This window comes from Lolium perenne, chromosome 6 (assembly GCF_019359855.2).
Source record: "Lolium perenne isolate Kyuss_39 chromosome 6, Kyuss_2.0, whole genome shotgun sequence".
Taxonomy (NCBI): Eukaryota; Viridiplantae; Streptophyta; class Magnoliopsida; order Poales; family Poaceae; genus Lolium; species Lolium perenne.
Genome location: NC_067249.2, coordinates 197,117,521 through 197,128,951, shown reverse-complemented (window position 1 = coordinate 197,128,951; position 11,431 = coordinate 197,117,521). Strand labels below are relative to the sequence as shown.

The 11,431-nt window shown below is 47.4% G+C and overlaps 1 protein-coding gene across 1 annotated transcript; it reads left to right on the top strand.

Moving 5' to 3' along the window:
- The first annotated feature begins 1,454 nt into the window (after nt 1-1,454).
- Nucleotides 1,455-10,032, top strand: LOC127306476 (phenylacetaldehyde reductase). The gene is made up of 7 exons (XM_051337112.2): nt 1,455-1,724; nt 2,567-2,736; nt 3,578-3,769; nt 4,245-4,407; nt 4,635-4,739; nt 9,391-9,472; nt 9,671-10,032. Exons 1-7 carry the CDS (start codon nt 1,505-1,507, stop codon nt 9,813-9,815), a joined length of 1,077 nt encoding a protein of 358 aa, XP_051193072.1. The 5' UTR covers nt 1,455-1,504; the 3' UTR covers nt 9,816-10,032.
- The last annotated feature ends 1,399 nt before the right edge of the window (nt 10,033-11,431 follow it).

Below are 11,431 nucleotides of genomic sequence, written 5' to 3'. Positions count from 1 at the left end.
GGTCTCATACCTGGAGCTGCACTTCCTGACGAGCGGATGGCGGCGGCAACAACCGGCAAAGTTAGTCTTGGCTTTTGGCCCTCCTAACCGTGTTTTCTAGCGATGCGAGTTGTTGCCGTTAGATGATTAACGAATGGTCTAGAACCCTCTACGTCCCTCTGCAGTTTCACACTCAACGTCAGGGGATCTCGTTATTCTCAGGATTGGCAAGAGCTTCCACACCTCGACGGATTCAATAGATGCCGCTTCCTTTTCCCATCCCCAAAGGAAAAAAATGAGTGCACCTCATTAAGATTTATTGGCATACCATTGGAGGCCTCAATTGCTACTTTTCTCAGTCGGCGATGTACAACTACTTGGGGTGCGGGGTTCGATTCAATCGGGTCGAAGTCGCCCAAGCCGCCGTCCCTGGATGTGTGTTCGGCGATGCAGAGCAGCTTGAGGTGTGGTCGTGCCGGGGTTCGATTCAATTAGGCCAAAGTCGTCCAATTCGCCACCGTCCTTGGCTGTGTTGTAGAAAAATCAGCTGCGGCGGCCGACCTGCAGAGAGGCCATTGCAGCCTCGTGCAACCAACTGCCCGCTCCTGGCCAGACGCGGGTCAAGACCGTGGGCATCGGCCGCCAGCCGTCGGCGGCTACACGTGTGGTCGTCGGCATCATCCTAGTCGTCGCTGGCTAACCTTCACGACCACAAGCGGCAGGGCGAGGGTGACGACGGAGGCGGAGGCGAACCACGACGTCTGTTCCTCGGGGCCGCTTGGGCTACCTTCCTCGTCAGACGAAGACAACCAAAGCCGTTGTGCATTGCTTTATCTGAAGGCAGCAAGAACCAGGTAGAGGATCTGGCCTTCGACCGTCATCGATGACAGGTGGTGCGGCTCGTAGCGGAGGGCGCACCATGAGGTGGAGTACTCTAGATTGTGAGATCCTGGCCGCAGCGGAGCAAAGGGCCGCCGCAGGGAGGTTGTGGGCTCCCGAGTCTGAGGAGGATGGGGCAAGCACGAGGAGGGCTTTGGCTTGGCAGCGGCCGAGGATGGATTCCGCGCGGTGTCGCCTGGGAAGCAACTGGTAGGGTAGTCAAGGGAGGGGACAGAGGTGGAGAGGCAGCACTCGTTCGGCAGAGTAAAGGAAAAATATAAGTGAACAAAACGGTATGGTGGTATTGTGTGTAATATGGGAATTGGTGGGAGGGTAAATCCGTCCAAATAAATATTGTTGACGAAAATTTTGGCAGAAACCAAGACGAAACCAAGAAAACCTTAGATTATTAGGTATAGATATAGATATAGATATAGATATAGATATAGATATAGATATGATATAGATATAGATATAGATATAGATATAGATATAGATATAGATATAGATTATGGTAGACCAGACCCGCAAAACGCATTTACAGTGCTCTTTACCTACGAGTTTAAGATATGCTCTGAGTGCTGCTTTCCTCGCACCTCCCGCAGCGTGCTTGTCGACTGTCTCGCTGTCACTCCAGCCGCGATAAATGCAAGGCAGTTCCGTTGCTCCCAGTGAGCTCTTCTCCCAGGACGCTTCTTCTCTTCTTCTTCAACGTCAAGACACGCCGGCCGGCGCAGAAGCCAGCATGGAGACGGAGGCGAAGAAGGTGGTGTGCGTGACGGGCGCCGGCGGCTTCATCGCGTCGTGGATCGTGAAGCTGCTTCTCCAGCGCGGCCACACCGTCCGCGGCACCGTCCGCGACCCCGGTACGTGCGCAGCCACGCCCTTGCTCGTCTCGTATTCTCGTCCCCGCCCGCCGGCAATTTGTGCGCCGTCGCTGAGAGCCGTACCGTTCACTTGGGAGGACTCGCTTCAGTTGATCTCAGCAGCTGTTTTGCATCCCGACCGGTGAAGAAAATCAGGCGATTAAGAAGAAGCGCAGACCGCGTAGCAGGAGACTCGAACGCAGATCGTGGGCTGCGCGTGCTGGACGACTGCTCAGTTCCCTGTCTAGATATCTCCCTGAATCTGTCTAAATCTCCTTGTGCAAACGACCAAGACTTGATACTCTCCGTGTATCCCGCTATTTCTCCTATTTTCATAATATCGGCGCCCATATTATTTCACGAATATTCGTCACAAATTACAGCGAGCCTCTACTTTCATCCTCCTCTCTGAATTGTAGCAGTTATTGGCGTATCAGAAAGACAGAAACATTCATGCAAACCCTTTTCAGTACTACACGAACCTTGTAAACACAATATTCATACACAGTTACATGCAGAGTTTCTGCCACTTTATTTTTATTCCCTATATTATGACCAAGATTTCTTAGTTCCATTGGCACATATTAATGCACACGTAATGATCTAATCTGTCAGAACATACTAACCCAATCATATGGAATTCTGAAAAAAAAAACTTCTTACATGATGCACAGTTTCATGTGTTGGTTCTGAAGATTGGATATTAACTTACCCATTTACATGTAAATTATATGTTGTTGTTTTTCGAAATTGGAAATTTTATGTTGTGTTCTATGAATTCTATCACATCTACATTTGGCAGAGAAAAACCAAACTAAACTTCTTTCATATACTGCTTTCAGCTGATCCAAAGAAGACAGAACACCTACATGCTCTAGATGGATCTGCCGAGAGACTGCATTTATTTAAAGCAGATTTATTAGAAGAAGGGTCATTTGATGATGTAGTTGACGGTTGTGAATGTGTATTTCATACGGCTTCTCCTTTCTACAATAACCCAAAGGATCCTCAGGTTTGTATTGATTTTTCTAGTTCCTGTTCAGTAACTTGAATTTGCATCTGAAGCAAAATAAAGAAGTATATGAATGATATCATGTCCTACACTACTCTGATTGCATAATTTTACCTTCTTTTTTCTGTGACGTTAATACTGATCCTTCCTAATAAAGCAAGCTAGATACAGTAGGCATTTATCAATAGGACCAAACATATGTATAGTATTAAAATTCAACTGACAATGCTAGGTAGTTCTCTTTAGCCAAAGAAAAATTTATCAACTAAAATTAACCGACAGTATTAATTAAAGCTTTGGCATACACCTTTGATGTAGGTTGTCAAATCCGTACAAAATTATATAATACATCTTTAACTGAAAATATAACATGTTGATCGTCATAAATAAACCAAGGAGCAGAAACACACTACATAACATATATGGAAGCTATTCTTGAGTATTGAGACTGCTGGGATGTTATAAGGTACTGTACTTTCTTTCCTTTTATGATACCTGCTGGAACAGCCTGATGAGTGATGACAAAACCAAACTATGCTGGTAAATTTTAATTTCATGATTAACGGAATCGGGGGTAACCCCTATTTTATAAATAAATAATAAATATGGAAGCTATTTATGCACAGATTCCTCATTTCAAGACTAAAATTCTTAATTCGAATAAGAAATAGAATTAGATTTTTACTTGGACTCAACGTGCAGAGATAACAGTGTAGACCAAATTACATTGGGTTGTTTCATTTGCATATTGTTTTCTTTTAGTATTTGGTTGTGTCTACCCAATTGGTGAAAGTTGCTTCTTCGTATAAATACCAACTTTCACCAATGTCTTACATTTTAGGTGGAGTTGATTGAACCAGCAGTGAAAGGAACACTGAATGTTCTGGCCTCCTGCAAGAAAGCTTCTTCCGTGAAAAGGGTGGTTTTAACATCATCAATGGCAGCTGTTGTATTTACTGAAAATCCTTTATCTCCTGGAGTTGTGGTTGATGAGAAATGGTTTTCTGTTCCAGAACTCTGTGAAAAGGCAAAGGTACTGAACATTTGTTGCCAAACAGAGCGCCATGTTTTCAACCTCTCATAATTACTCTTACCCAATCTTGGGCATGTCTCTTCACCAATATTATTACTGGATATAACAGAGCGCCATGTTTTCAATCTCTCATAATTACTCTTACCCAATCTTGGGCATGTACCTTCACCAATATTATTACTGGATATATATTGATTTAAGCATATATGTTTTACGATACTATTAGTTATTGCTTCCAAATTATTCAACTTCCGTACATATAAATATTTTTTTCCTTCGGGTGAAATACTGATTTAGCTTAAATTCTGGATACTATATGGTTTCTACCCTTTTCTGGGCGACATGTTTGAGCTAATTGCCTCCATGTGTCTGAATGTGCTCTGTTGCAGTCTCCAGATAACATATTTTTCCATTTTAATTGTATGTTCAACTGTATACGGGAACATAATATTTGGCCACACGATGTTTGTATCAGCAATGGTATGTTTTGTCAAAGACACTAGCTGAACAAGCAGCATGGAAATTCTCAGAGGACAACGGAATTGACTTGGTGACAATAAACCCAGCTATGGTCCTTGGCCCCTTACTGCAGCCCACACTCAACACAAGTGCTGAAATAATCAAGTATCTAATAAGTGGTATGTTTTTCATATGACTAAAGTTTCGTAAACAAAAAGTGCAATTACTTCATGTGTTTCATCATTCAGGAGGATTATCTGTGCAGTAGCACAGGAAATATGGTTATGTTTTCTTAAGCACAGCAACTATACACCGTGGTTGCTTCCATGCTTCCTGAAAAAAAGTTTCAACTATATGAGTCAACTTATCGAAATAAGCAATGTTTCATTGTACCGACTGTTTGCAGGTTCACCTGTTTATCTTAATATTAGCTTTGGTTGGGTGAATGTGAAGGATGTTGCTCTGGCACATGTCCTTGCATGTGAGGTTCCTTCAGCAAGTGGAAGATTTTTTTTTTTAGAAAACAGGCAGATAAGCCCGACTTTAACTTAATAAAGCCACACGGTAGCCAGTTAGGATTACACACTGCTGGGCATTACAGCTTTGCCACAGGGACACGACCAAGAGGTCCAACATAACAACAGGCACCACAAGACAAAGATAAAAACTAGCGGATCAGCCTACGCCCAAGGGCCGCAGCAGGAGAGGCTACTTCTTCACGTCGCCGAGGGCTTCAGGTGCACGTACAGCTCCCTTAGCTCTTGTGCCATCCAGTTTAGCCCCTCCTTTTCTCTTGCTTTGAACTTTAGGCTCCACAGCTGCAAAAGAATGATAATTTTGTAAATAATGTCAGCTGGGTTAGAGATAACTTTCTTTTCAATCGCAAGCTTATTTCGCGTGTTCCAAAGGGCCCAGGATTGTGCCAGGAAGAGCACCCACAGCAGCTTCCTAGCATATCCAGAGAAACCAGAGAGGATAGCATGGAATTGGGCGAAGTTTGCCGGACACCAGTTGCATCCCAGCAGCTGGCGTAGCACTGACCAAGCGAATTTAGCAAGGGAACAAGCGAAGAAAATGTGGCTTGCATCCTCCGGGGCGCCACAAAGGGCGCAGAGGCCATTGGAAGGGCCGTGTCTAGTCACAAGCTGCTGTCCCGAGGGCAACTTGTCCAGCGCCAGCTGCCAGGAGAAGATCTTGATTTTAAGCGGCACTTTTGATTTCCACATGTCCTTGTGATGAGCAATAGTCGTGCCCTGGGAGAGTTGGGCGTACATAGATTTGACCGAGAAGGAACCACTCTGCTCGAGGTGCCAAGTTACTTTATCCAGGCCGTCAACGAGGGGCACCTGACTAACCAAGTCTTGCAGCTCATCCCATAGCTGCAAGCTTTCCTGATCAAGCGAACGACGGAAACGGACTTGGAGGGAATCGCGGTTTAGAGCATCCGCAACTGAAATGTCTTGGTCATCACAAATGGCGAAGAGCCGCGGAAAGGACTGCATGATGGGACCCCTCCCAATCCACCAGTCCTTCCAGAAGCTAGTGCGCCTCCCGTTCCTCACTTCGTGCTTAGCTCCGACCTTGAAAAGGTGTTTGACCTTATGCAGACTTTTCCAAAACGGGGAACCACCCTGACCAGAGCCCGAGAAGATATCCGAGGCGTGTGGGTACTTGGCCTGTATGATACGGGCCCATATCGTGTCCTCTTCATGATATAAACGCCAGATCCACTTCAGGAGTAAGGCCAAGTTCATTTTCTTTGTGTTGAGAAGTCCCAGACCCCCAAACTCTTTGGGGCGGCAAATCGTTGGCCAATTGACAAGATGATATTTCCTCCTTGGGCCGGCTCCTTCCCAGAAAAATTTGGAGCGGTGGGAGTCGAACCTCGCATGGATCCCGTCATGCAGGAGGAAGAGGCCCATCGCGTAGATTGGGAGGTTATCCAGGCAGGAGTTAGAGAGAATGAGTCGTCCCCCTGATGACATCAATTTGCCCACCCAAGGCTCTAATTTGGCAGCAAGCTTCCGAACCAGGAAGAGCCATTGCTCAAGCGATAGTTTCCTATCTGATATTGGGAGGCCAAGGTAGATAAAGGGAAAACTCCCTAGCTTACAATTCAGCTTGTTGGCAATATCCACTCTCGCAGAGCTACGCTGTCCCAGCACAAACACCTCACTTTTGTGGTAATTGATCTTTAGACCCGACATGTCCTCGAAGCACATCAGAAGGAATTTCAAATTCGCAATGTCCTCGTCCGACCCCTGGATGAGGATGAGCGTGTCATCGGCATATTGTAGGTGTGTAATGCCTCCAGAAGCAGATGGGGCACTAGCCCGTGAATGTGTCCAGCCGAAGCCGCGGCGGAGAGAATGACCGAAAGAGCTTCCCCGATGAAATTGAAGAGCAGCGGTGAGAGGGGGTCTCCCTGTCGAACCCCTCTCTTATTCCGAAAAAACGGGCCCACCTCTCCGTTGATGGAGATAGCAGTTTGTCCCCCAGAGACTAGCTGAAGAATCCTGTGAATGTACCCAGCGTCGAAACCTTTACAATGTAGGACTTCCCCCAGGAAGTCCCAATTCACTCTGTCATAGGCCTTCTCAAAGTCCAGCTTGAGGAGCACCCCGTTGTGCTTCCTCACCCGGATGTCGTGTATAATTTCCATGAGAGCAAGCGGACCGTCCAGGATGTTTCTGCCCTTGATAAAAGCTGTTTGATTCTGGGAAATAATCCTATGGGCCACTGGGTCAAGTTTGGAGGCGTAGGCTTTGGAGATTATTTTGAAAATAACGTTGATCAAGGCAATCGGCCTATACTGTGAGATTTGATCTGCCCCAGGCACTTTTGGGATAAGAGACAGAATGCCAAAGTTGAGCCTAGCAATGTCGACGCGCCCAAGACGAAGTCATTGAGGATGTGCGTAATGCCGTGCTTGACTCGTGCCCGTAAGCGCTTGAAGAAAGCGACGGGTAGACCGTCCGGTCCCGGGGCGGTGTCTGTCTTCATATCCTTCACAATGGCCTCCAGCTCCTCTTCAGAAAAGGTACGCGCTAACCCAATGTTTTCCTCATCTGAAACACGGGCCTCCTCACCCCAGGAGGAGGGCGCCAGACCACAAACCCTTGGAGCCGAAGAACCAAGGAGATTTCTATAGAACTCATAGATGTGCTGTTGAATCAGTTTAGGGTCCGTGATGATGCCGTTGTTAGAGCTGAGCTTAGCGATATGGCATTTCCTACGACGGCCATTGGCGACAGCATGGAAGTATGCCGTGTTCGCGTCACCTTGCAGAGCCCACCTGACTCTGCCCCGTTGCCGCCAATGCTCTTCCTCCATGCGGTACAAATGAAGCAACTGCTCCTCGAGATGATATCTTGAGGCCCAGGCCTCCTCGACAAGACCGGAAGTGTCAGCCAGCATGTCCAAGTGCGCAATCTGGCTGAGCAACGCAGATTTTTTAGCCTTGGTATCTCTGTTCAGGTTCTGATTCCAGCCACGCAAAAATTGGCGGAGGCCCGCAGACATGAAGTTCCACCAGTCGATAATGTCGCGGCCACCCACCTTGGATCGCAAAAATTCCCACTTTTGCTGTACCAACGGAACGAAATCCTGGCGCTCGAACCAACTGGTCTCGAAGAAGAATCTGTTGGTGCGCAAAGGGAAGCCTTCCCCAGTGTCGAAGACGAGCGGAGTATGATCAGATCCCAAGCTTGTCTCAGCAGCCAGAGAGCAAAGCGGGAAAATGGCTTCGAAAGAAGCAGACACAAACACACGGTCAAGAGCTGAACGGACTGGGTTGAGCTGATGATTGGACCAAGTGAACCGTGCACCCGTGCGCGGGATTTCTCTCAGAGCCCAGGTGGCAATGCTGTTGTTGAAAAGATCTATCAGGGGCCAGTTAAGATTGGTGTTGTTTTTATCTTCAGCAGCCCTGATAAGGTTAAAGTCACCCCCCATAAGAATCGGGAGAGGACATGAAGCAATCTTAGACGAAATCTCGTCCAGGAACCCCCTGGAACGAGAGTGGTCCGCAGGGCCATAAATCCCGATAACCTCAAGCTTTCGGTTGGAGACACGGTGCAAAACAGAGAGGCTAAGGAAGAATTGACCCCTGTCCATTCTTCCCACCTCGAACAGATTGTCTCTGACTCCTAACAACATACCACCTGATTGACCGTTAGCCGGGAGCCAGGACCAGAAGAACTTATCGCCCACCTCCAGGCTTGCCAGCTCCGCATCCGTGAAGTCCTGTTTGATGGTTTCCTGAAGGAGAACTAGGTCGATGCGGTGTAGTCTGAGGTATTCCTTCAACAAGGTTCGCCGCCCCCTGCGGCCAAACCCCCTAATGTTCCAGAAAAGGGCTCTCATTGGGACACCATGCTCAAAGCCCGTGCTCGGCGGGTGACAGGACGGTGGCCAACTGGGGTGGGCCGACGAGCGGCACGCCGCTTGGAGATCGCGGCCTTCTTGACTTTGCCCGAGTCAGGGGAGGGTTCCCCCGCAGAACCTCTCCGCACTGAGACTGAAGAGATTGAGGACGGCTCCCCTCTAGAACCATCCTCTGGGGTGCCACGCTCATTCCCTTGAGTCGAGGCAGCCCGAACAGCCTCCTCCTTTGCCTTAGCCGCTTCTTCTTCGATCTTCCGCCTTGCAGCGATCAGCTCCGCTTGGGCACGCTCCCGGGCTTGGAGAAGGGCCACCGCTTGGGCAGGAGACCCTTCCGTGGATTTGAACAGAATGCAACTATCTTTGGCTACCTTGAGGAGATGGTCGATCGAAGAATCTTGAAACGCAACAAACGGAGAGGAAGGAGAAGCGTTACCTGGAGCGGGGGTTGACGAGGATGGGGTAGCCGTGTCGACGACGGTCTTGGTAAGGTTGTTCTTGTCAGCAGCGGCTTTCATGGCCCTTTCCAGCACCTGACCATCACTGGAACCCTTAGATCGCGCACTCTTACGTAGGGCTTCTGCCGGGGAGGCTTTGGAGCGAGGGGCACGAGCCACCGGAGCGCCCAGCGCCGGAATCGGGGCATCCAAGAGGAGGCGTTGGTCCGCAGCAGTAGCCGAGTCTTGTCTGATGGCAGGCGCCTGGTGGAGACCGGTGGCCGGTGGAGAGACAGGCTCGGCAACCGCAGCCGCCGCCTCCAGCATCAGCTTCCGGGAAGGGCGTGGTTGACAGAGTTATCCACTTCTCGGAAGTTGTCAAAATCATCCGTGAAATGTATCCTTCTCTTCCGGTGCCTGAGAAGTAAGTAATTGAACACATCTATTGCTGTGTTTGCAGTCAATTGCTACCCGAGCAAATACAAGCCTTCGGGGAGCCATTCTGTCATTTCCATGTGTGATATCAAAATTGCATAGATTATAACATGCACGAGAATACGTGTAGTTTCGTGCTGCCTTTGCTTTGGATCCTGATTTGAATTTTTTTATTTTGTATGATCAGGTGTGCCGATGACCAGCCATTGGCTCCAACATACCAGGTCTCAAAGGACAAGATAAAGAGCTTGGGAATCGAGTTGACCCCCTTCGAGACGACCCTCGGGGAAACCATAGAAAGCTTGAAGGAGAAAGGCTTTGTCACCTTCTAAACTCAATTGTACTAGTAACTCGACAAATTATCTGCGGCAGATAAGAGCAAATAAATCTCAAGGTAGGTACCAGATGGTATTCGCTTGCACTTTCCAGTGTAAGTGCCACTCAACAGGGACAATGCAGGACACCAATTTTTATTTTGTAAACCCTACCTCCTTTTCAAGAGGTATTTTAGTATATTGTAATCTGAATGATGGCTTTACTGTTTCTCAATTATGGTTGCGTCGGCCCGTGGCGTAAGGGCGTCGGCGCGTCCTGAAACTTCCCTATTGCTAATCGCTGGTTGACTGGTTTAAAGGGCAATTTTGGCTTCAAAACTGGACATACAAAGTTTTTGCGTGTGGATTCTCGGGCCCTTTAAAAAGTTTAAGGGCCGATAATTTTAAGGGATTTGTTCGTGTTTGTTTTTCCAATTAAGAGTTTAAGACTATAAATAATCAATAATTTTAGAATTTTGACCAAATTTTAAGGATCTGTTAGAGATGCTCTTAGGCAACACAAACCATGCCAATGTGTATCCAAGAGGAAGGGCACACCAGCCTACCTGGCCTACTGCTACCAAGCGTCCAAAGTCCAAACCAAGCACCTACACTTTTTTTTTTAAAGAAAACTAGGAAATGTGTCCGTGCGTTGCAACGGAGAAATAAATCAATAAAAAATCCTTTCGACCAAAATATTAAATTGTAAGGATTTTTTAATGGTCTGACATTAAACCGGAAACCTTATGAAAATCAAGTGAAGTCGACCAGCCTCCCTTGTCCACACCATCGACCTCTTTGCTACCAACCGGCCCACCGCCTATGTCGGTGCACTCGTCGTCCACTTATCTTCAGAATCTGCAGCGATGTAACGACTGCGAAAACTCTACATTGTTGCGCATCGCGGATGATCTTCAAGTCATCTCCTCGGCCGAGCTAGATGACTACACATCCTTTATGTGCCTCAAGCTCCCCCAGTCGCTCACCTGGGCTAGAGAGGAAGCCTCGCGGCAGAAATACTTTCTGGAAACATCACATTAATTGTATCACTTTTTCTAAGATATAAAATCATCTTAGCATAAAACCATTTTTTCTGGTGTGAGCCTATCACGTCAATCTCAGTGTACCAAAAAATACGCTAACAAAGGCTCCTGTTTTCAGTTAGATCAATGCATAAGCTAATGCAGTTTTAATAGAAATTCAATAGACATGTACTACTCCGTATCACAACTCTTGGAATCGATGGATATCCAAGATATTATATCTGAAGCAAGCATCATGCACCACTCTTAGAATCGATGGATATTCACCTAGACCATACCAGTAGCGTAGATGCGTAGTACATCTCAATTCACAGGCAGAACTCTCATCAGTCGCGACAAAGGGCTTCTCTGCCACCTCCATTCCAGCAGTTCTTGCAATACAGTAGATGCAAATCAGTAGTTGTCTTTTTCTCTCTAGCACTCTGCACCCAGCAAGCATAGGCGGACAACTCTCGTTCCCCTTTCTCTTTCTCGGCTTTTCTTCAAGCTACCACCGTCTGCTCAAATCTGGACATCCCCACAAAGAATTACCTAGGCGAGCTGACCCCATCTCCATCCTTCCCTCGACCTGCGATGAATTCCTCTAGACAT

What these genes read in the sequence shown, in the direction of transcription:
- LOC127306476 (XM_051337112.2), top strand. Translation starts at nt 1,505, where the DNA reads ATGCAAGGCAGTTCCGTTGCTCCCAGTGAGCTCTTCTCCCAGGACGCT. An exon ending in ATAACCCAAAGGATCCTCAG is followed by an intron (nt 2,737 to 3,577) that starts GTTTGTATTGAT and finishes CTTACATTTTAG; the next exon opens with GTGGAGTTGATTGAACCAGC. An exon ending in AACTCTGTGAAAAGGCAAAG is followed by an intron (nt 3,770 to 4,244) that starts GTACTGAACATT and finishes TGTTTGTATCAG; the next exon opens with CAATGGTATGTTTTGTCAAA.